The following is a 26,610-nucleotide window of genomic DNA, read 5'->3' as shown; positions in this document are numbered from 1 at the left end:
TGGAAGAGCACACACTGTGGACAAAGAAGGAAGCCCAGGAAGAGGTGGGACAGCTCAAGCGCCTGTGAACTCACACGTAACTCGAAATCACATGCTCAAGTTTTTCTAAATTATGCACAATAGAAAACCTTGATCCAGATTCTTAGAATATTTTCTACAATGGAATGCTACAGGGATAAATTCTAGTTAAACTTGATTCAACTACCTCCAAGTCAAAATTCCAAAAGTTTTGGCAAACAATTATAGACACCAAGTATTAAACTACGTGTCAATTCTGCAGACATTTTTTGTAATCTTAAAAACAAAAAGAAGATACCATTCACAGGTGAAGTTAATTGGCCTGAAGAGATTAAGCAGCCCATCCCAGGACACTCAGCCAGTCACTGGTAGAGCTCACTCAGTCTAGAACAAAGTTCCCCAACACTTCTTTCATGTCTATTGGTTTTCCCAATATTTCTCCTCTATCATGAGAGTTCTCATAGATTCAGAGAAGGCATGCATGTAACAACCCAATAAGGATTCTCCTACATTCTCCCATAATAATAGCCTTAAAAATCCTCTAGCCTGACCAGGCGGTGGCGCAGTGGATAGAGCGTCGGACTGGGATGCGGAAGTACCCAGGTTCGAGACTCCGAGGTCGCGCGCGGGCTCATCTGGCTTGAGCAAAGAGCTCGCCAGCTTGGACCCAAGGTCGCTGGCTCCAGCAAGGGGTTACTCGGTCTGCTGAAGGCCCACGGTCAAGGCACATGTGAGAAAGCAATCAATGAACAACTAAGAAGTCGCAACGCGCAACGAGAAACTGATGATTGATGCTTCTCATCTCTCTCTGTTCCTGTCTGTCTGTCCCTGTCTATCTCTGCCTCTGTAAAAAAAAAAAAAAAAATCCTCTAAAGGCCCTCGTACACAAGAAAACCTACTTGATTTGATGACAAAAGCCCACTCTTCAAATCCCCTTTGTATAAGCAAGGAGAATTCCCAAACACCTTCACACACGGTGAGTACAAGGTATCATTTGGGTCAGGCCAGAAATTCCATAGCAGACAGATTATTATTTTGAGCTCATGTTCTTCCAGGACATTGTCCAGCCGAACAAACTTTTTATCACATCTGAATTGCAAATAACTCTCCATCACCTTCGTTCTGTTACCACTTCATGCATTTGAAGTGTCAGAAGAAAACCTACCTCACCTCAGTGTTCTATCAGATCATTCTCTAAACTCTCTGTTAATAACCTAGTATTAAAATAATAATAATAATAATAATAATTTAGATTTGCTGAAAATTTAACTCTTTGCCCATCTCATTCTGTTCTAAAAAGAAACAGTCTGCATGCTATTCCTCTGTCCAATACGCAACGTGTCAAACAAAAAACAAGCTCTTCTACTGAGGGGCAATGGTTCTGCAAAAGACGAAACTGAAAATCTCAATTATTTAAAAGATCTTAGTAACAACTAGCACTCCTCTTTCTTTACTAGTCAAATGTAGTCAGCAGCCTAAGGCTTTTGGAATTTTTAACAAGTGCTACATTTTGTGTTATTCTGGCTAGTGAGAAAAGTCCTGGATACCTGGGGAGTTATACCAGTATCCTATTTAAATGTTTATAACCCATGGAGTTATTATTAACACTTTGTACTGAAATGAAAATGGTATCTCAATATGCATCTCTTGACTGGTTTTCTAATAGTCATGTGAAACAGCTATTCCCTTAATCAGCTTACCTAAAGACTGTTATAAAATAATTATCAACTGTTACTTAAAGTGAAAGAGTCTCAAAAAGTAATGCTTAATATATACTGGAATTAATGTTGTTTCCTATGAAAATACAGTTTATTAAAACAAAAGCACCCAAAAAACTGTACATTCTTTAATGGAACAATTAACCTTGGTAGATACAATTAGCCTTTTAAAAAACTCTTTATATATAAAAATTCAAAAACATCAACACTGCAGTGAGATGGAGGAGAAAGGGCTAATACTTGAATTTAAAACAATGGTATGACTATACAGACTAGTAGCTAAAAACCTGAAATAATTTGGTTGAAGCCTCCATGAACTTTTAAAACTCTGTATAAGCCTCACATGTGGTGGCGCAGTGGATAAAGCATAGACCTAGAAAGCTGAGGTCACTGGTTTGAAACCCTGGGCTTGCCTGGTCAAGACACATATGGGAGTTGATGCTTCCTGCTCCTCCCTTCCTTCTCTCCTTTCTTCCTTTTCCTCTCTCTCCCCCCTCTCTAAATTGAATAAATAAATCTTAAAACCAAACACTTTGTTTATCAACCTATCTCACTTGGTTTTCACTTAGAGCCCTGGCTGAGTAGCAAGGTTGGTTAGTGTCATCCCAATTTGCCAATGTTGTGTTTTATCCCAGGTCAAGGCACATACAAGTATCAACAAATGAATGCATAAATAAGTGGAACAAATCTATGTTTCTCTCTCTCTCTCTCTCTCAAAATCAATCAATAAAACTGAATTAAAAGAAAAGACAACTTAGATAACATTGCTCATTCAACCAATATTTACTGAGCAACTATTCTGTTCCAAGCCCTGGAACATAACAGGAGTCAGAGCAAAGTCCTTATATATGCTCACCTTATATTCTAGTTGAGGAGGAAAGGAGACCAGAATGCACTAAAGAGGTAGGCAAACTATACCATCCCACTTATTGGTGAAATAAGAAAACAGTGCCTGGAATACAGATGGTACTCAACAATTCCTTTCATACTTAATGTTGATATATACTGAGTTCTGTTCAATATATCATTATCTCTGGTCTTGGTGAATTATAAAAATAAATTTTATATTTATACTTATTTATTCTTGACTCCAAACAGAATGAACAACAACAAAATTAAGGTTGATTCCATCAGAATAAAAATAGCCTAATCCTAGAGATACAGGGACTTTGCAGCTGTCACAATAGTGAGACTGTGGAAACACACTGCCTGGTTCTTAGGATCTGACTCATTACTATGCCTAGCATTGATTGTTCTTCAATGGTCAGACAACATGGTGGTATAGTCTGAATCAGTGGAGGGCATTTTCTCCCCACTGACTTCCATATCTCAGGCTAGATACTACCTATTCTTATGCCAATTCTACTAAATTTGTTAGTGAATGCCCTGGCCGGTTGGCTCAGCGGTAGAGCATCGGCCTAGTGTGTGGAGGACCCGGGTTCGATTCCCGGCCAGGGCACACAGGAGAAGTGCCCATTTGCTTCCCCACCTCTCCGCCGCGCTTTCCTCTCTGTCTCTCTCTTCCCCTCCCGCAGCCAAGGCTCCATTGGAGCAAAGATGGCCCGGACGCTGGGGATGGCTCTGTGGCCTCTGCCTCAGGCGCTAGAGTGGCTCTGGTCGCAACATGGTGACACCCAGGATGGGCAGAGCATCGCCCCCTGGTGGGCAGAGCATCGCCCCTGGTGGGCGTGCCGGGTGGATCCCGGTTGGGCGCATGCGGGAGTCTGACTGTCTCTCCCTGTTTCCAGCTTCAGAAAAATGAAAAAAAAAAGAAAAAGAAAGAAAAATAATAATAAATAAATAAGTAAATTTGTTAGTGAAATCAGTCATTGATCACATGACTATGACTAAACCAAATATGAATATTTAAGCAGCTTATTAATAAAATAACATATAAATACACAAACCTTTGGATTCTTTTTTCTTAAGGACTAGGGACAGCAAATGATTTACTTCTTTAACAAAATTGTAAAATTACACAATTATATACAGTAGAGTTTCTTTATTATAAACTACATTATTGGCTAATCATATAATCAAAAACCTTCATTAAGGTAAGAATCAAAGGGGATCTATAAGTCCACTAATGGTTTTATTTTAACTTAAATACAAAATCCAAGTTTATTCCCTAGTCTTTTAATGTAGTGCCAAGTACCTGCCTCTTATGGTGAATTTGCTAATAACATAATTGGTTTCTTGCCTAATATCCAACCCATGTACATCATCTACAATTTCCAGTTTCAAGATCTTCAAAGTGGAGGAGTAATTGAAGATATCTAAGGGCAAATTCCTTCCATTCATATACAATTCTATGGCCTACATGTAATTCAATAGCAAATTTTTTTAGAAATTCACTAGTATGTGGTTTGATCAAAGTATTCAACTTTGCTTACACCACAACAGCACTTTTCTTTCAGTCTCATACTTTTACTAACTTATGTAATATCTAATTACAGTATAGGATCGCCTGGCGTGCAGGAGTCCCGGATTCCATTCCCGGCCAGAGCACACAGGAGAAGCGCCCATCTGCTTCTCCACCCCTCCCCCTCTCCTTTCTCTCTGTCTCTCTCTTCCCGTCCCGCAGCCAAGGCTCCATTGGAGCAAAGTTGGCCCCGGGCACTGAGGATGGCTCCATGGCCTCTGCCTCAGGTGCTAGAATGGCTCTGGTTGCAACAGAGCGATGCCCCAGATGGGCAGAGCATCGCCCCCTGGTGGGCGTGCCAGGTAGATCCCGGTCGGGCGCATGCGGGAGTCTGTCTGACTGCCTCCCTGTTTCCAACTTCAGAAAAATACAAAAAAATAATAATAATTTAAAAAAAAATAATTACAGTATAGGATCACAAGTACTATAAGTATAATTGGTGTAAATAGGTTTGGTTTAGAACATAACCAACTCTTGGTAAGTATACAACTCAACCTGTTGGGAGCAGAAATGGTGGCAGAGAATTTGAACAGTTTGGTGTACTATAAGCATTTGTTAATTAATATATTTTACAGAGAAATAGAGGGTTTCTGATAAATTCAATGTTTGAGAATTTCTATAAAACTTCTAAAATATTAAGTTACAGCCCTGGCTAGATAGCTCGGTTAGTTAGAGCATTGTCCTAAAGTGCAAAGGTTGCCAGTTTAATCCCCGATCAGGGTACATACAGGAACAGGTCTATGTTCCTGTATCTCCCTCTCTCCCTCTCTTTCTCTCTCTCTCTCTCTCTCTCTCTCTCCTCTATAAAAAAAAATCAATAAAAATTTTCTTTAAAAAATAAAATTAAGTTACTTAGTATTTAGAGAAAGGTAAACACTAAAAAAAAGAGTATCAAAAGCAACAAAACATATCCTTCAAAATATCAACCCCAGCAAATACTACAAAATTCTACACATATTTTTGTTAGGAAAACCATAAGCATCTACAAATACTTGTAGAGTTGAAAGTAGAAGGTAAATTTCTATATGTATATTGAAACTAACTTAGTCTCAGTTGATTTTTTCTCACAAAAGTACAACTATTAATCCATTTTTCAAGCTCCTTAATATCCTTCAGAAATAACTTTAAATTTTGATTAACAATTAAAGAAGTTGAAAATCACTGATCTAAATAAATTACATCAGTTTTCCTCCCTAAATAGTAGTTCTTTCTTTGCATTACTGATATGAAATACCTTCATAATATTGATTTCTCCTTTCATAAAATGAACAAAACTGTAAACGCTCTTCAGAAGAATTGTACCCAGTCATATCAGTATGATTTCTGACCATTATTTCTCTCCCAAGACCACCAGTAATCAGGAAGTAAAATTCATTCATGCTGAGTTGCAAGTAACCAGTCAATACTAGTTTCAACCATGTGGGTTCCTAAATACAATATCACCTTCGTATCAAATCTGGGGATTCAAGAAAAGGACTTTGATCAGTGAACTGAGATTTAAGACACAAAATTTTTAAAACCAAATCTTTCTACAGAAATTGCAAAAGAAGTCCTTTAAATTAATTTTGTCATTCCCTAATGTTGAATTTTATTTTTGGAGAGAAACTAGAGGAGATTGTTCCAGAAAACACTAATAGCCTCTGAAACTTCAGACAATAGATCCTTCAGTACTCCATGATTTTGTTCTGTTTTTACTGTGGCTGGTAAAAAGATACTAGGAAAATTTTTTAATCATAAATTAAGTGCTTATATAAAAATTAATTTAAATTACAAAATCTAATTATTACAGCAAAAACAAAAGTGTTTCCCTTAACCTAAGGAACATGACAAGGACATCTGCTTTTACCACTCTTATTCAACATAGTACTTGGAAGTCCTAGCCAAAGCAATCAGACAAGAAGAAGAAATAAAAGGCATCCAAATCAGAAAGGAGGAAATAAAAGTCATTATTCCAGATGACAGGATTTGGTACATAGAAAACCCTAAAGAATCCACCAAAAAACTACTAGATTTAATAAATGAATATGGCAAAGTAGCAGGATACAAAATTAATATTCAGAAATCAGTAGCATTTTTATACACCAATAATAAACTACCAGAAAGAGAAATTCAGAAAATAATCCCATTTACTATTGCAACAATAACAAAAAATAAGGTACTTAGGAATGAATTTAATCAAGGAGGTAAAACCCTGTACTTAGGAAATTATAGGATATTGAAGAAAGAAACTGAGGAAGATACAAATAAGTGGAAATATATATCATGTTCATGAATTAGAAAAATTAAGATCATTAAATATTTCATTCTACCCAAAGCAATCTATAAAATACCTATTTAATTACCAGTGTCATATTTCAAAGATCTAGAACAAATATTCCAAAAATTTATATGGAACCAAAAAGACCCAAATAGCCTCACCAATCTTGAGGAATAAAAACAAAGTTGGAGGTATCACACCACAGATATCAAACTATACAAGACCACTGTAGTCAAAACAGACTGGTACTGGCATAAAAAGAGGCATACAGATCAATGGAACAGAACAGAAGTGCCAGTAATAAACCCATGACTTTATGGTGAATTAATATTTGACAAAGGAGGCAAGAGTATACACTGGAGTAAAGACGGTTCTTCAATAAATGGTGTTAGGAAAACTGGACAGGAACATGCAAAAAAAAAAAGAACAAAGAAAGAAAGAAGAAAAAGAAGAAGAAAGAAAAAAAGAAACTAGACCACCAACATACACCACACACAAGAATAAACTCAGAATGAATAAAAAATTTAAATGTAAGTAGCAAAACCATAAAAATCCTAGAATAAGACATAGGAAATAAAATATCAGACATCTCTTGTAGTGGTATTTTTGCTGATATATCTCCTCAGGCAAGGGAAACAAAAAAATAAACAAATGGGACTACATCAAACTAAAAAGCTTTTGCACAGCAAAAGAAACCATCAAGCCTGACCAGGTAGTGGTGCAGTGGATAGAGCGTTGGACTAGGACGCAGAGGACCCAGGTTCAAAACCCCAAGGTTGCTGGCTTGAGCACGGGCTCACCAGCTTGAGCACAGGGTTTCTGACTTGAGTGTGGGATCACAGACATGACCCCATGGTTGCTGGCTTGAGTAGGGGGTCACTGGCTTAACTGTAGCCCCACGGTCAAGGCACAAATGAGAAAGCAATCAATGAACTAAGGTGCCACAACAAAGAATTGATACTTCTCATCTCTCTCCCTTCCCATCTGTCTGTCCCTATGTGTCTCTCTCTCTGACTCTGTCACTGTAAAAAAAGAAAAAGAAACAAAGAAAAAACCATCAACAAAATGGAAAAGAGAGCCCACTGAATGGGAGAACATATTTGCCAATGATACATCTGATAAGGGATTAATTTCCAAAATATATAAATAATTTATACAACTCAGCACCAAGAAGACAAACAATACAATTTTTAAAAATGCAAAGGACCTGAATAGATACTTCTACAAAGAACACAGAGAGATGGCCAATAGATATGTGAAAAAATGCTCAATGTCACTAATCATCAGAAAAATGCAAATTAAAACCACAATGAGGTATCACCTCACAACTGTCAGAATGGCGTTCATTAACAAATCAATAAACAACAACTGCTGGTGAGGGTGTGAAGAAAAGGAAACTCATTCACTGTTGGTAAGAATGCAGATTGGTGCAAGCCACTGTGGTAAACAGTCTGGAATGATCTCAAAAAATTTAACAAAAACTGCATTTTAACCCAGCAACCTCACTTCTGAGAATGTATCAAAACAACCCAAACACTAATTCTAAAGAATATATGCAACCCTATGTTTACTGCAGCATTATTTACAATAGCCAAAATCTACAAACAGTCCATGTGTCCATCAGTAGATGAGTGGATAAAGAAAGCTGTGGTATAAACAGTGGAATACTACTTGGCCATGAAAAAAAGAAAGGAAATTTTACCTTTTGCAACACCACTGATGGTCCTACAGATTATTTGGCTAAGTGAAAAAAGCCAGCCACATGAAGATAAATACCGAATGATCTCACGTATATGTGGAATGTAATGAACAAGATAAACTGACAAACAAAATAGAAACAGAGGCATGGACACATGGGATAGACGGACAGCTGTCAGAGGGGAGGGCGGTGAGAGAGCTGGATGAAAGAAGGCAAAGGGATCAGCCAGAAAACATGCACACACCACATAGATACACACAACAGGGTGGTGATGGAGAGAGGGAATGGGGGGTGGGAGGGAGGTGGAGGTGGGCAAAGGGGGAGGAGATGGGGCGAAAAGACACTCTGCTGGGTGACAGGCACACAATGCAGTGTGCAGGCGAGGTTTTAGTAAGTTGAACACTTGAAACCTGTTTAGTTTTGTGAACCAATGTAACCCAATAAATTCAATTTGTAAAAAGAGGGAAAAATCTAATTATTACATTTAATAACATGTATGCTATACTCAAAAATATGCAATAGCTTTTTTAAAAAATAATAATAATAAAAGGAACCATGTTAAACTAATGGGCATACATTTAAATGACAAGTCCACATGCACAGGCTGTGGTAAAGAAAATAACTGAAGACTGAAAGTCAAAGGCAAAGAAAGTATTTAATAATTTAAATAACTGCACATATTAATATATACATATTTTTCACATTTGCATACATGCATGATTGAACACAAAACTAAGTGCTGAGGGAGTTACAGATTTTAACTGAATCTACCTCGTTGCCACATCAGCATTCAAACAAGTGAATAGTATGTTAAACAAAAATCCTTACAATACCAGTACATTGTAGATATCAATATAAATTTCTTTTTTAAACTTAAAAACTTTAAACTTTTTCTTTCTTTTACATAATTGCTATTTATAAAACAGAAAGTACTGTTTCTCACAAATACAACCCTGATTTTTAAACTGACAAAAAACAGCGCTAGGGAAAACACAAAGAAATAGGGACACGAGTTCAAACCTGAGGAACTTAAATTTTAAAAGTTTTTAAAGGTAACTTGGCATTGCCTACCAAAATTTTAAATGCACACAGAAATTTATATTAAGGAGCAATCACACAATAATATAATGTGTTATATAAATGGACTATTTTTAATAACTAAAAATTCATTCTAAATATTCCTTAATAAAGGACTGATTGAATAAATTATTATATCCACACAATGAACTGTACTTTAAATGAAGCAGAAAGATGTTTATGATGTATCTAATGAAAAGGCAGATATCAGAACAGTTTGGATTGTAAACTTCATTTTTAAATTCTATAAATAAAAACATATATATATATTAAAATATTCATTGAAAACAGCTGTGAGATATATATTAAACCTGAGAAGGGTTTACAGAAACTTTCTTATTTCCACTAAATGTTATATTGATTTACATGAGTAGTTATTTATTCCCCAAAATAAAAAGAATTCATAATCATACAGAACATTTTATAGTGTTTTAGTAAAAATCATAAAAGCTTACAGCATTTTTCCATTTCTTCCTAAAGGATTTTCCTTTTAATATTTGCTATTTATATGTAAAACTGATTTTCCTCCTAACACTGAATAAGTATCATTTGCTCAAACTTTAAAAGGCATTAAATTTAACTTAGCAAGAGTATATGAAATTAAGGTACTGTGACACAAAATAATCATGATTATATTCAAATATGAAACTTTTTAAATATTTCACCCCAAATATTCACTATCTTTAGAAAAGAATGGGGCATATTTTTAAAACAAAATATATGGTTTCTATAGTATAGATAAAATTCATTATTTTGTTTTCCATTTATATATTCTATGGGTTATAACATTTTTTCAATAAGTATAACATATTTTCCAAAGATCATCAAACCGTAAACTTGATTAATGGCTTTATCTTGATTTATAGCATCAATATTTCTCCATCTAAACTCAAAGCAAAAATTTGATACTAAAACATTTAGATTTAAAAAAATTACCATATTAAACATTTTTTAATATTTAAACTTGGTTTCCAAAATAAAGATTTATGCTCACTAGAATTCATATTACTAAAAATTCTTTCCTAAAATACTCTTCAAAGAATTGAAGACGTTACATTTTTACTTTACCTAGCTGTTGATGGTGGTTTTTGTCATAATTACTGTGACAGAAATTGACTCCATCTTCCTCATCTACAGTCTTCTCTGCAGAAAGCAAACTAAGACGTCTCATCTTCAGTAATCTTGGGGAATGTTCCTGAAAACTATCTCTAGTATCCAAAACCACATCTCTCGAAAGAATGGGAGGAACAACTCGTTTTAAAAAATCCATTATAAGGTTCTTCTACATTGCTAGACCTACAAGCACAGAGAAAGGTGCTTGTACCAATTTCCGTGATGAGAAGATAAGGTACACTATTTATGTCAAAGAGCAAAGAAACGTCATGTGAGTTTAGGTGGTGCTAAACGCCAGTAGGTCAAACGCCAGGTGTTTTAGAGCTGATTTTTAGGACATTTGCTGCTCATACTGATAACAAACCAAACAGCTATCAACCATGAAATGGCAGTTCACATATACACATACTTGCACATCTACAATGGGTGTTAACAGTAATAGACCATAAAATGTTTAGCAACTATCTAGCTTAACATTTAGAGTTTGAAAACTTATATACTGTGATAATGTTAAGACAAATTTACTTTAGCCTGAGGTGTGTTGTCCTTTTAAATAAACTTACAGCTAAAGTGTAAAACTAACTTGTATTTAAAAGATTATTCTTATCATTCCAAAAATTCATTACCAGAACTCAGAAACATCAGTTTTATCGGACATGAAAGGAATATTCATGAACTTGATTCATGAAAAGAGTGTTGTATTATGAACATTCCAATGTACTTTCAAAAACAAAAATAGTTCTCATCACAATCAATAGTAACAATGGAAACCTTGGCATAATTACCCCCAAAAAAGTGATAATTTACAATATATGGGTCTAAAAATATAGATTTAAAGTACAATTATTTAATTGAGTAAAGCCATATACTTTCTAAATAACTGAGCACTCTACTAAATATTTTTAAATGGCTAATGTAGTTGGTCCTATTGCTTAATGTGATCCAGAAGCATGACAAAATGTCCCAGAGTAGAAGGTGCCTACTACAACTTTGAGAGCTGATAGTAATACCTTCCTCTTTGCCTTCCTTTGCCTGCCCTCTGGTGGGGATATTAAGTAAGCGAGAAGGAAATGAAAAACCAAAGAGAATAGATAAGGCATAAACTACCTAAGTAATCAAATTATAACTTTGAGGATATACGTTTTAAAATAATTTTAAAAAATCAAATGTGATTCACTTAGTGAAACACAAGCACAATCTCATTCTTCTCAACATGAAAAAAATGATTTACATACTTTAGAATTTGAAGCATAAAATTTTGTCTCTCTCTATATAGATACATATAGATATATCAGGAAACACTGTAATGAAAAAACAAATTACTGAGTTTTTAATCCTCATTTTCCTACCACATTAATTACAAAGTCAATTCCTCTTTATTTCATTATTTAAAAGATATTCATTTACATGTAATGCTGAACATGTAAAGCATTAATATAGTATTAAAGGTTCAGAGAAAAGTTAGAGGATTGATTAATACAAACCCTGCCTCAGGGAATCCGACAGGAAAAGGAGGGGAAAAAGAAGGAAGTCAAGCACAGGACTTAAACCTGCCTTAAAGCAAGAAAGCACCTACCAGGAAAACATATTGATTTTTTAAAATGCTTCTTAGAAATAGGTTCTCTCTTAACCCTTGAACATGAAAGGATACTAATTCAGTATCTGATCAACTATTCCACTCACACAGAAGAAACAACCAGTTAGAGCCACGATTCGCATGCCTTAATAGCCCAGAGGTTACCACTGTGTCTTCTAGGTTTGTTTGGGGTTTTTCCTTCCTCTTTATGGATATGCTCTTATGTTTTTCAAAACTTAGGTTTACAGTTTTCCTGAAGTTCCTTTTCAGGCCTTCCTTATCTATGGAGCCCAGAAACATAACGGTATATAGCACATGCTGATTATAGAGGGCAAGTTACCTTAATGTCTGTTCACTGTTAGCGCCACCATTCTAAACCGCACTTTCAACGGGGGAAGCAAAGGGTAAGGAGTGGATATCATTGAAGAAATCACAAGATTTTTCTCAGATTTCCTTTGTTTGACAGATATTTGCTGCGCAACTTTTATCGTGGCCTGTGCAAGATGTACAGGCATTGATGATATGTCGCTATCTCCCAGGAACCTTGCTTCTTACCAAGGGAAAGAAACTCACAAATACAACCCCTGGAGGGTTGGCCAAGGCTTTGCTGAGCCTGCCCTGCAGTCCAGTTTCCTCAGCCCAACCTGCTTCTGCACCACCTCCCTGAATACATGCTGATCCCTAATAAACACCCTGGAAGCCAAACTACTTTTAAGTTTCAGCTTCTGGAGGACCCACCTGAAACACACAGCCAGGAAAAAGCACGGCATTCCCGCCACTAAATTGTATCCTTTACTGCTGACACTTCCAAGGAGGAAATGCTCTAAGGCTTGTTTGCATGCTGGCATGTGGAAGAACCTTGGCTGATTATCACAATTTTGAACTCTGGGTATGATAGTTACCGGATTAAGAAATTATAATAGACGGTAATAGCTCAAATAAAGCATTTTAAAAGATTTTTAAACCTCACTGTCACTATTTAGTCTTTATTACTATAATCTTACCGTAGAATTCAAGACAGTAATTTCTTGGTGGTAACTTGGATCATCTAATCCTGACTGTGGGACTCGTGAGCAGTTTTGAGAATGAAGCATTTAGGTGTTAATCATCCAAGATGCAGAGAAAGGGCTTCAGCTCTGAAGAAAACAAAATTCAAGATTCACACGTTAGGTATATTTATAATAATCCCATGTGTGTTACTCATATCCTCCCTTACTTGTGAATGTATTATCTAGCAATATCACCCAGTGCTGCAGTTATCTGGTTCCAATAACATTGCATTACATTGCTTCTGAAGTTTTATTCTGAAAAACTTCAAAATAATGCAAAATTGAGAAGAGTATAATGAACCTACCATTATTAACTCCTGACAAATCATGTTTCATTTATATCTCCACCTACCTCCAATCCCTATCCCACCACTCTGGATTATAATGAATCAAATTCCAGACATTTTACAACTTCATCTATAGATATTTCTATATGCATCTCTCTAAGACAAAGATTTGCTTTTTAAACATAAGCTGATATCATTATAATAAACTAATAATTTCTTTATCACAGCAACTTCAAATCAGTGCTCAAAATTCTGTCTCCTAACTGCTTTTAAAACAGTGTGTTCTAATCCAGATTTAGACAAACTTCTCAGAGGCAATTGTTACTGTATCTTTTAAATCCCTTTTAATTTATAGTTCCACCCCCTTCCTTTCCTCTCCTTGCAGTGACAAGTAATGCTTTTATTAGCTAATGACTGAATTAATACATCAATAACTTAATTATTCAATAATACATTAGTAATTTTTCATTTTATTCACAAAATAAATTTTTATAAAATAGTTCATATAGCCACAGGGCCTAATATTCATTTCATCTATAGAAAATGTGTGGGATACATATTTTTCAAGGTCCAATTATTATTAACTCCGAGGGGGTTATGGATTATAAACTACCATAACATAGTTGTAATAATTTAATGATTACTAAGAATGAAAGCAATGACCACAAGGGGCTATCCTTCTGACCTATACAAGGACTCACATGTTATCTTATACATTGCATGTTTTTATTACCATTAAAGGTCTCAGCATTTTTCCACTTAAATAAGCCACATTTTAAACTGGCACTTAAACACAAATTAACTTCATTTCAAATCGTAACAGGTTTCTTACTAATTTTTTTTCTGTTTAATAAATTTATTCCTCAATCCAACAGAAAGGACTAACTACTCTCTAAAATATTAATTTGTACTTAAACTTCTTCTTTTCATCATTGATTTTTGAGAGAGAGAAATGGGGAGGGGAAGAATGAGAGAGAGAGAGAGAGAAAGAAAAGAAGGGAGGAAGGGGGAGGAAGAGAGAGAGAGGCACCAACTCATTGTTCCACTTAGTTGTGCACCTGAAACATCTTATTGCTTCTTATACATGTCCTGTATGGGGCTCAAACTGGTGACCTCAGGGTCGCGCCAGTGCCTTCCGGATCAAACCAGCAATCCCAGGATACAACCAGGGAACTCAGCACTCTGGGAAAATGATCCACCCACTGTGCCACTGGCCAGGGCTGTACTTAAACTTAATTTGAAATTCTCTTAGCCAAATTGGAAAATATAATGATTTTCTACTGATGCACAGGCATAATCAACTAAGTCACGACTAGAACCATATCTCTAAAGCCAAAAAACTGGTAAATACGAGAAAAAAACTAATTCATATGCACCTGTTTATAATCAATCTTATTTAGTCTTACTAATTTTTGATGGCTCTACCAAATATTTCTGAATTTACTAACAATAATTCTGCCGTAATTATTTTTCTTTTTTTTTAATCCAGTGAGAGGAGGGGGAGGCAGAGACAGACTCCTGCATGTGCCCAGACTGGGATCTACCCGGCAAGCCCACTAGGGGGCAATGCTCTGCCCATCTGGGGCATCGCTCCTTTGCTCAGCAACTGAGCTCTTCTTAGTACCTGAGACAGAGGCCATGGAGCCACCCTCAGCACCCGGGGCCAACTAATTGTAATCAAGCCATGGCTGCAGGAGGAGGAGGAGGAAGAAGAGGAAGAAGAGGAAGAAGAGGAAGAAGAGGAGGAGGAGGAGGAAGAGGAGGAAGAGGAGGAGGAGGAGGAGAGGGAGAGAGGGAGAGAGGGAGAGAGAGAGAGAGGGAGAGAGAGAGAGACAAGAGGGGGATGGGTACTTTTCCTGTGTGCCCTGACCAAAACGAGAATCCGGGGTATCCACATGCCAGGCTGACGCTCTACCACCAAGGTCTTTTGTTTTGTTTTACTTTTGAATAATATTCTGTTCATACATAGGAAGAGCTAATGCCATGTTTTTTAGAGATGTTTTCTGTAACTACACTGTCAGTTCACTGTATCATTTTAAGACTTTCCAATGTTTGTCTAAAATTTTCAATGACCTTCCTATTTTCAACTTTGATTTTTGATAAAATAAACATATACATATATATATATGTCTTTGGTTACACTCTTTGAACACTATTTAGTTTATACTTCTCTTTATCGATTATAATCATTTTTAGCAGGGGTGTGATGTTTTGTTTTTGTCTGGTGTGGGGTTTTTTGCATGTCAATAGCTTTTTCATATTGTCTCTACACATATGATTTAATATGGGACTCATTTTTATTTTCACTTTGCTTTATTAATTTGAAGAATATTCCATCCAAAGGAACAGTAAAAAATTTTAAGACTTTATTTATTTTAGGAGAGAGAGAGAGAGAGAGAGAAGGCGGGAGGAGCAGGAAGCATCAACTCCCGTATGTGCCTTGACCAGGCAAGTCCAGGGTTTTGACCCAGCAACCTCAGTGAGAAACAGTAATTTTATTACTACTTTTATACTAATATTTTTGAGAGGTTAGGTAAAGGTGGTAATAGTGTATACATGTACAATGCAGTTGTTCCTTATTTTAGAAGAAAAAGTCATAGTGACTTGAGAAAGTAGTTCAGTATTTGACAACACTGAAGAGAAAGCTGTAAATAGCCAAACAGCACAAGTTTGAAGGGACAAGGCTTTAAACTTCCAATAAGAGTAAGAATCTAGAAGCTTCCACATGCAATACATAGAGAACAGTGGTCCAGCTCTGAAAACTTAGGAGGATCTCAGGTCAAATGAGGTCCTTGTTTAACTTTAGTCAGAAACTAAAAGAGAAAGCTGAACAGGTATTCAGGTAACACATTAACCACATTTCCTTTCTGAACAGAATTATTAGAATAATAAAGAACAGAAATGCCACATATTCGTTAGACTCAAGATATATGTCTGATTATACATTAATGCAGAAAATAGTCATCTCAAGCAAACAAAACAAAAATTAAAAGTAAATGGATCTCAGTGATGTTCTTTAGAGTATTTTCAATACTTGCATGTATACTTCATAATTTAAAAAAGAGAACAAGGAAGTTATGGTGCCTAGAACAAGGCAGATTTAAGTTCAACAAAAAGAGTAACAACTTAATTATTGCATAATTAATGAAAGGGCTGCTTCATAAAGAAATGAAGTCCCTGGTCACTGAGTTTTTAACCAAAGATTGTTAGAAACACGATAGAAAGAATTAGCTCACTAGGTAAAAAGATTAAACTAAAAACTTCAAAGATGCCAACTGTAAGTCAATTTAAAAATCAATATTACAAATTTGACTTAAAAATGTATTTTTAAAAATATTTTTATTTAAGTGAGAGGAGGGTAGATAGAGAGACAGACTCCCAGTGACCACCCAGTGACCCTGTCTGGGGCAATGCTGTGCCCATCTGGGGCCCATGCTCACAACTGAGCTATTTTTAGTGCCTGAGGTGCAGGCTTCATGGAGCCATCCTCAGTGCCCAGTGTATAAACAGTATATTTATGTGCGTTTCCTTTTTCTGTGGCTTAGTTGTGTTTTTAGGTTCTAGATTCTGATTTTACAACCGTGTTAGGATAGGTAAGTAACTTAGGCTAGGGTGTGTCTCGACTTACACCAAATTCAGGTTATATCACTGTCGTAAGAATGGAACTGTGTACCCTGGCCAGTTGGTTCAGTGGTAGAACATCGGCCTGGCGTGCAGGAGTCCCGGGTTCGATTCCCGGCCAGGACACACAGTAGAAGCGCCCATCTGCTTCTCCCCCCCTCCCCCCCTCCTTCCTCTCTGTCTCTCTCTTCCCCTCCCACAGCCAAGGCTCCATTGGAGCAGAGTTGGCCCGGGCACTGAGGATGGCTCTGTGGCCTCTGCCTCAGGTGCTAGAATGGCTCTGGTTGCGACAAAGCGGCGACCCAGATGGGCAGAGTATCGCCACCTGGAGGGCGTGCCGAGCAGATCCCCGTCGAGTGCATGCAAGAGTCTGTCTGACTGCCTTCCCGTTTCCAACTTTAGAAAAATCCAAAAAAAAAAAAAAAAAAAAGAATGGAACTGTGTCATAAACTGAGGACCCCTGTATACAAAACTAATATAATTTTTTATTCTGTAAAATATTATATCAATTTTAAAAATCTACTCACAAATAATCAAGTACAGGCAGCAAACAATTACTCAAGTATCTTTTATGTCTGATGGCTAAAAATTAATATAAATAATTTATAATCACCCCTTTAATTAACAAGAAAACTGACCTATAAAAATCAACACTGGTTCCACCACACTCCAATTTTTAAAAATTCACTTATTCTCTTAGTTAAAAATGCTGTAATTTTACAATATTTAAAACAGACTTTCATTTTAACAATCTCTCTGTTGTTCTTTTTAATCGTCTCCCAAATTTCAATTTTAAAGAGTCCAGAAAGTTGCTATGCTGACTAATGGAATCACAGCGTGCACTGTTGTCACCTGCTGAAAATGCTGTATAATGGTACTGAGCTAGAACAGCTGGGCTTCACTGCAAAACTCTAACTCTCTTGCTGATAAAGCAATGTTCCCTGCTGTTAAATTGGTCAACATTTTGATTTTACATTTTTAGCCCGAAAAGCAGTTATTGTCATACTACTTAATCTGATTAAAAAAACAATTGGCAAATTTTTCCATTCACAAATTTAAGGGGAAGTTTTCTACTTTTAAAGTTTCATTCACTGAGTCAAATTATAACACATCTAAGTACATTTTCTAATGTACTTATGAATGAATATAGTATATCATTTAGATGATTTTCCTATTACATTTTCATATTTTTGTTTGTTGGGGGGTTTTTTGTATTTTTCTCAAGTTGGAAACGGGGAGGCAGGCAGACAGGCTCCTGCATGCGCCCGACCCGGATCCACCCGGCATGCCCACCAGGGGGCGATGCTCTGCCCATCTGGGGCGTTTCTCTGTTGCGACCAGAGCCATTCTAGCACCTGAGGCAGAGGCCATGTTGCCATCCTCAGCACCCGGGCCAACTTTGCTCCAATGGAGCCTCGGCTGTGGGAGGGGAAGATAGAGACAGAGAGGAAGGAGAGGGGGAGGGGTGGAGAAGCAGATGGGCACCTCTCCTGTGTGCCCTGGCCAGGAATCGAACCCGGGACTCCTGCACGCCTGGTCAATGCTCTACCACTGAGCCAACCGGCCAGGGCCCCATTTTCATGTTTTATAAGAAAAGAATTAAACCAGCCTGATAGGGCGGTGGTACAGTGGATAGAGCATTGAACTGGGATGTGGAAGACCCAGGTTCGAGACCCCGAGGTCGCCAGTTTGAGTGCGGGCTCATCTGGTTGAACAAAGCTCACCAGCATGGACCCAAGGTCACTGGCTTGAGCAAGGGGTTACTCGGTCTGCTGAAGGCCCACGGTCAAGGCACATATGAGAAAGCAATCAATGAACAACTAAAGTGCCACAATGAAAAACTGATGATTGCTGCTTCTCATCTCTCTTTGTTCCTGCCTGTCTGTCCCTATCTATCCCCTCTCTCTCTCTGTCTCTGTTAAAAAAAAAAAAATTAAACCATACAAATCATACAAATGTTCTACCTACTCATCTTAAATACCAAGAGAAAAATTTTGGACAAATGTAGAAACTGACCTATAAGACAATAACCTTACCAAATCTGGAATGTATTCCCATCGCTAACTTCTAAAAATCCAATACTGTACTGCCTGACCTGTGGTGGCGCAGTGGGTAAAGTGCCAACCTAGAGTGCTGAGGTCACCAATTTGAGACCCCGGACTTGCCCAGTAAGGACACATACAATAAGCAATTATGAGTTGATGCTTCCCGCTCCTCTCCCCTCCCCCTCCTCCCTTTAAAATCAATAAATTAAAAAAAATGAAAATAAAAACTCATTACTATTAACTATGTCACACACAGAGTTACAGAAATCATACATTCCACAAATATTTTTTGAGCAGAACTATGTACCAGGAAACAGGGGTAGAGGAGTGAATAAAACAGACAAAATCCCTAGCCTCATAGAGCTTCTATTCTAGTATTAGCTTGAGCTGTTTGAAGCCATTCATTTAGAAATCTGAAAAAAGCACTAGATGCCTCTCCTTCCAAAATGCACATACACTAATTCTGCAAGGTCATAAACCTTTTCTAATCCAATCATCAATTATGGATTAAGAGCCCCTGATAAAAATTGTCCTTGTGCTTATTTTTCATCTCCACCATTTATAAGTTTCATAATTTTACTATTCATAGTAAAAGTACTGTTTTCCATTATAATACTTATAATTTCCAAATTTAAATAGAATGTTTTCTATTTATCCCATTTGTACCTTATATAAATTTCTAGACTGTCAAATTGCCCTTTATCAATCTTGCTCTTTCCAGAAAACTCGATCCTAACCTCTCTGGTAGTTTCATAGGCAAATTTTCTGATTTTATTAATTATTCTCTGAACCCCCTCCAAACTGAAAACCTCCTGCCCCTGCCCAAATCTTCAGTTAAAGTCTTTGCAGAAGTTGCCTACAGGAGCTTCTAGAAGAAAACATGCTCAAGAGAAACCACAGTAAAAACTTAACCATTTAACAGAAACCATCAATTAATTAACCAAAATGTTTTCTGTTCTTGCTAGTCACAAGAAAAATAAGTGACCTCCAAAGAAAAAAATAGTCTTTTTTTATTTAAAAATGAAACATTAAACAACTTTCTATGGTCATTACAGTCTCTAAACAATTGTGTTAAACTTTTTACATCTATAATTTTAAAATTATACAATGGAAATTGCTCTACCTAATTAGGAGCCTGAGGTTATAAAATCAAACACAAATAAAATTGATGCAAATTCGATATATATACTTTGTATGTTTTCATAAAAATTTGCAATAAAAATTTGGGCTAATCCAAATCTTAAGATAATCAGAAAGATGAAGTAGTTGATCAAGGTCATAGAGCAAGTAAATGCCACAATTACTCTCCCAAGTTTTTCTCTCTTCTTTTCCTCGTGTTTACAGTCTCCAGCAAGCTCAAAGAAACCGGACTTCTATAAGACAACTATGAAAGCACAAATTCCCATTGATGATTAGATGACCTATTTCTCCCAAATTAATAGCCCCCAAACAGGTTCTCTAAATTTAAGGAAGAATAATCATCTGTCACCTGCAATGTGACAACTTGTATCAAAAGCTTTTAAAATGTTTATGTTCTTTTGACCCAATAATTCCACTTCTAAGAGCTCTCCCCCAGGAGGCAATCAGAATGCATGTACAGATTTATTTACAAAGATGTTCACTGTACCATTATTCCTACAAGCAGAATGTGGAAGGGAAACCACAGAACAAAAAACAAAGGACAAGTTATAAAAATCATGGCATATTTACAAGATGAAATGTTCTCCATCAATTAAAAAATACTTTTACTAATATATCACAACATTCACCATATATTTTTAAAGTAAGAATTAGAATATCTTCACCATTGCTAGAGATAAAACTACATTTGGAAGCAAATAATACACCTACAAGGATAAACTCAATTTATTAAAGTACTCAATCTCTCTATATCTCCATTTCTTCATCTACAAAATAGGGAAAATAAAACCTCTTAGGGCTATTGTGAGAAGTATAAAATATGAAACATGCCTAAATAGTGCTTAACATATAGTAAATAATCAATAAATATTAATTACTTATTAATTTAATATACTGATAAGACAAATTTGAAACATTTCCCCATCTTAAAAAAAAAATAAGTATCACTCAAAATTCAAAACCTAGATATCACCATTTTTAACTCTTGTTAATATGTGAGTTGACTGCTTTTTGGATTATTAATATGCATTAAACATTTTATAAAATTGGTATATCATTTTTTGTGGTTATAAAATATTAAAATATTTTACAAATATAGTATGTGTATTTAATCACTCCACCATTATTGAGCATTAGATTGAACTCTTTAATTTTTCCCCCACAAGAAAAATCTAGAAACATAATTCCTATCTCAGAAGGTATAAAATACACTTAGCTTTACTTCCTACTGACCCATATGGGTTGCAGACACATCTAAGTGTTCAAAAACACCAATTTTTCCCTTTTCTCTCTTTGGGCACTTAAAAGTTATTCATTGGCTTTTTATTGTAACCGTTCTTTTCTTTTCTTTTCTTTTCTTTTTTGGTACCACTGCTTATCAGGTATTTCTCGTTTTTCATTTATTCCATTTAAAGGATCCCATTCTTCCTTTATATCATTCTAAGACCCCAAACAATTTGAATACTCATAACTTCAGCATATTTCTCAAAAAGGTTCTTAAGATTCTATACTTCATGTGTCTAGAAATGAAATTCCTTGTTTTCAGAAATACATCCCGAAATATTTACAGATGATGTTTTATGACAGAAGAATTCCCCAAGGTTGCTGGCTTGATCGCGGGTTCATCTGGTTTGAGCAAGGCTCACCAGCGTGGACCCAAGGTCACTGGCTTGAGCAAGGGGTCACTCGGTCTGCTGTATCCCCCCAGTCAAGGTACATATTAGAAAGCAATCAATGAACAACTAAGGTGCCGTAACAAAGAATTGATGCTTCTCATCTCTATCCCTTCCTGTGTGTCTGTCCCTATCTGTCCCTCTCTCTGTCTGTCACAAAAAAAAAAAAAAAAGAAAAAGAAGAATTGCATCAAAATAATGGGAATTGTGGCAGGGGAGTGGGTAGAGTTTAACAAAGGGTTGATAAATACTGAAGCTGTGAAATGGACACAAAAACATTCAGTCCACTACTTTCTCTGTTTCAAGATTTTTAAACTACCTTCAGTGAGAGCAATCCAATCTTTAAAGGAAAATTCATAAAACAATCATGGCTTAACATCTACCATAGGTCTTTAAGAACAATTCAATGATTAGTTAAAAAAAAAAAAAAGACCAAAAATATTTAAGCCAAATTCAAAAGTGAAGTAAACAACTACAGTATTTAGAATCTCTCAATTACTCTTGCCAGTAATTCCCACAGATAAAAACATACTACAATGCCTGTTTCCAAACCATGACTTCAGCATACCATGCCGATTCTCCAAAACAATATTAGTATTTATATTGTGCACTACAAGAATACAATAATGCCTCTGTATGTGCCCACATGAATATTTGATAAGTAGTTTTATTATGTACTAGTATTAAATAACCCAAATTCTCTTGGTGCTTGAATCACATCTTGGTACCAAGTAGGCACATCAGATACAACACTTGCAGCTTAACAGATCCACCAAAGCGTTTATTTGTACTCAGAGGCATACAAGCAAAACCATGGTAATGAAAAAATTACCTGTTGCACATCTTTTAATAAGATGTATTGTGAGAAAATATCACCTTGTATACTTCTAACTGTGCAGAAACCACTTTACCTTGGAGCCAACTCATGATAACAAGAGAGCAGAGCAAAAAGAGTTAAGTAACATATCTAGTGATAGAGGGATCAATGGCTGATCCCCAGCTTGAAAGCAAGGGTGAAAAGGACAGATTAGGGACAAATTTTCCAAATTCTTTTCACTGAAGTAAAAAAATTACATTTTATATAAATGTACTTATAATATACACTTTATGTAACAACCCAGTATATATGAAAAAAAATAAAGCCTACATTTCCTCCTGCTTACCAAACAAAGGAGATGAAAGATAGTACCTGAAAGCTACATGTTTTGTGCCACCCAATAATCCGCCTGCTTGAACTCCTCTCTCTCCCTTGTACAGAAAATGACACTATTGTACGTCTGGGGACATGGGGAGGAGGAGCCAGCAGACACTGAGTGAGTAGGAATCATAGGACTGCTGCTTAAACACAGGTAGATTTAGAGTTAGAGTTAGAGATAGAGTTAGAGATAGAGATAGAGAGAGATAGAGATGATATAGAGATAGAGACAGAGATAGAGATAATAGAGAGATAGAGATAGAGATGATAGTGATAGAGATAGAGATGGAGATGATAGAGATAGAGATGGAGATGATAGAGATAGAGATGATAGAGATAGAGATAGAGATAGAGATAGAGATAGAGATGTATAGAGAGTTGGCCTGTGATTCTGAGGACCCAGGTTCCAAAACCTGTGATCACTGGCATGAATTCAAGCTCATCTGGCTTGAGCACAGGCTCACCAGCTTGAGCTCAGGGTTACTGGCTTGAGCACGGGATCATAGACATGACCCCAAGGATGCTGGCTTGAGCAAGGGGTCACTGGCTCAGCTGGAGACCCCCCCCCCATCAAGGCATATATGAGAAAGCAATCAATGAACAAGCAAAACAACTATGGTGCCACAGCAAAGAATTGATACTTCTCATTCTTCCCTTTCTGTGTATCTATCCCTCTCAACTTCTCTAAAAAAACAAAACCAAAAAAACCCCTACATACACCAAAGAAAAGATAATCTCTTAAATTGCTTTCTTTTCTAAAATTTGGTGGTGTTAAGAGTTCGCTCTAGGATGATGCGTCCCTGAGAAAAATTCACTGTTACATCTCCCACCAAGCATAGCACACCAGCTTTCATAAAAATAATAAAGCACTAAATAAAGGTTAACTTCGACTAGTAGTATGCTAACTAAGCATAAAAGTAAAAGTCTGAGTCATTTAAATGTTTTCCACATACTATTAAATGTAAAAACCAATGTTGTTGTATAGTATTTGAAAATTCATAAGCATAAATGTTTATATGTATTGTATATACATATATAACATATACATCAAAAAACAAATGCTATTAGTCTTCTAACGTTGTCCATAAGGTATGAAAATAATTCACCGTAAAATAATTCTAAAACAAAATAAATCAAATTACTTTTAGTTTCAATAATACCTTTATCCCCCTGTCTGTTTATTGATATTATCAAGAAGCAAAGAAATAAACAAAACATAGGCCCAGTACAAAAGAAAAATAACAGTAAAGGACTGAATAATATAAAACTTTTATAACTCAACCATAATTTATAGTACTCTAAAGTCCATCAGTTCTTGGCTCAAAAAGTCTCAGGTTTTGTCTTTGAAGGGATTATTTTCTTCAAAAAATTTCAATGACAATGTTTTCCCCTATATACTTTAGCTTTCAATAAACTATTATGGTTTGATTGAAGTAGGGGAGGTGAAAATGGAGTCTACAGAAAAGACTTCTGATTTTAAGTCACAATAAGACCTTCTGTAGCTTTCTTTCCAACTCGAACCTGGCATGAAGGCTCCGCAAAGAAGGGTGGTGAGAAGCAGGGCTGTTCCGCCATTAGGAGGTGGTGAGCACAGAACACACCAACAGCATTCACAAGCCATCCAGGGAGTAGGGGCCCCTCGGGCACTCAAAGAGATGAGAAAATTTGCCGTGCAGGAGATGGGAACTCCAGATGTGTACACTGACATCAGGCTCAACAAAGCTGTCTGAACCAACAGAATAAATAAGGAATGCCAGAAAATGTAACGAGGGTGAAGATTCCGCAAACAAGCTCTGTGCTTTGGTCACCCAGGTACCTGTCACTTTCAAAAACCTACAAACAGTTAATGTGGGTGAAAACTGCCAATAGTTTAATAAAGTTATAAAATTGCAAAAAAAAAGTTTTAAAATAAGGACAAAAGTCAATCCTTATAGCTTTAAAATGCTATATGATGCAATAAAAGACATCTTTCTCATGATAACCTGAAAATTATAACACAATTCTCTCTTTCTATAAGCTTCACCAAAAATTCCCATTACTTTGAGGTTTTGAATTATTTGGAAAAAAAATCTCAAATTTTACCAAAATTAATGTAGGTGGGGAAAAAGTAGATTCACAGTTGTGAATATGCAAAATAAGACTTTATTCTTATATTATTATTTTTTATTGTATTACTGTATTTCCTATGCAAACTGTAAACCTACTTTTGCTCCACCCTGTATAATTTCTGATTTTTATATGAAGAAAATGTTTATAAATATGTTTTTGTTACTTAAAAGAATAATGTACTTTAATACACCAATTCTAAATTTCCAATTCAGGTTAATATTTCTCACCATTTCTTGAATTTCTAAATTTTAATGCCCACTAACTAAAATTAAACATACCTTTATAAAGCTTTGGGGAGAAGGACTTGAATTGCTCTTGGAAGAAATAGTAGAGGAAACAGAGAATCTGCATTGGCAGAGGAGAAAGAAATCAGAATGGGAACGATGGGGGTGGTACAGGATACAGTAAGGGACCAGCCTCTCTAGAGGCTCTTCATTAAAGAACTGTTAGCGATAATGTCAAGTCACATAATTGGGCCAGTTTCTGTGGTGGAGTCTTCCACAGGCCCCAGAGAGATGTCTTGGTGACTGAGGGTCAGTGCTGAACTCTCAGAATCTGCACCAAGTTGTCCTTTACAGATAAAACTACCACCATCCAGAAGTTTGTAGGTCAGCTAGAAGAGAGACATGTGCAGTGACACATTTTAGGAGCTGTGAGAGAAGTTACTCATATATGCTCAAGTTACAATCAGGAACCAGGGGTAGGTACAGTTGTCAATTTAAATAGAAGAAGGGACAGAAAAGATTTTTGCCAGAAGGCTAACCGGGGCAATGATCTACAGCTACATGAACGGCCTCATGCCCCTCTGAGGAGCTGGCTGGCCGCTGATTAACAGAGTTTAAGTAACAGAGTTTAAGTAATGGCTTCACAAACATGACTGTTTCACAGTAAGCCTCGAACCATAACTTCCCACTGTGACAGGCTCCAAAGTTAGGCGCTATGGTACACCCCCTTAAGTTACACAACAGCGCCTGGCTTTATCCCAAAAATGGTGATCTTGGGATTGCCTCCTCCCCATGTTTATGAAACAAAGTACTGTGTCTGGTAAGGTTTGCGCTGATGCACAGTCCTCCCATTCTAAAAATTTATAAACTGTAATAAGCAATTAATTCCGATCAACATCCTCCATACAGAAAACAACACATTTCAAAGTCAGTAACAAAACAACATTCCAAATTAACTGGGTCACTATAGATTGAACATATAGAACATGCACCACAAAATAAAAATTAAAAAGAGAGAGAGGACATGCCACAGAACTTAATACATCCCATTCCAGAAAATCCAGTAACTCTAAAGGAACTTGCACACGCAAGTCAGAAAGCCCCGCCCTGCCAACGGGCTTTGTTCTTCAGAGGCTAAGTCTAAATGCATTACAAATACAGAAAGGAAAGCTCAGAACTGGTCCCCTGCACCTTTAAAATGGTGCCCTAGAAAGCTAAATTAATTAAGAACCCAATAATAATAATCACCACCACTAATTACTAAGGGCCTACTACATGTGAAAATTAGCTAGGGTAGGTGCTTTATACAATTAACCCCATTTTAACCCAAACAAACCTATCATTTCTATCAATGTTCAATGCTGCGGCTGTAGAAACTGAAAAAGCT

At 36.4% G+C, this 26,610-nt stretch overlaps 1 protein-coding gene and 1 pseudogene across 7 annotated transcripts in view; one reads left to right on the top strand and one right to left on the bottom strand.

Moving 5' to 3' along the window:
• The window catches only part of FRYL (FRY like transcription coactivator), a 292,372-nt gene that overhangs the window by 193,788 nt on the left and 71,974 nt on the right, over positions 1 to 26,610 (bottom strand). For 2 of the 7 annotated variants that reach the window (XM_066232609.1, XM_066232610.1), the window contains exon 1: positions 10,260 to 10,363. The exons of 1 other annotated variant lie outside the window; for it this stretch is intronic. In XM_066232609.1, coding sequence (XP_066088706.1) covers positions 10,260 to 10,362 — 103 coding nt within the window. In that variant the 5' untranslated portion in view covers position 10,363. Of the gene's footprint in view, positions 1 to 10,259; positions 10,365 to 12,884; positions 13,017 to 26,610 lie in introns of those variants that run through there. 4 more of the 7 variants (XM_066232615.1, XM_066232611.1, XR_010725621.1 and 1 more) reach the window with 3 other exon arrangements.
• LOC136306659 (large ribosomal subunit protein eL31-like) lies at positions 22,981 to 24,759 on the top strand (annotated as a pseudogene).

The sequence above is a fragment of the Saccopteryx bilineata genome, chromosome 5 (assembly GCF_036850765.1).
Source record: "Saccopteryx bilineata isolate mSacBil1 chromosome 5, mSacBil1_pri_phased_curated, whole genome shotgun sequence".
NCBI lineage: Eukaryota > Metazoa > Chordata > Mammalia > Chiroptera > Emballonuridae > Saccopteryx > Saccopteryx bilineata.
The sequence above is the reverse complement of the archived record's forward strand: the minus strand, read 5'-3'. Positions and strand labels throughout refer to the sequence as shown.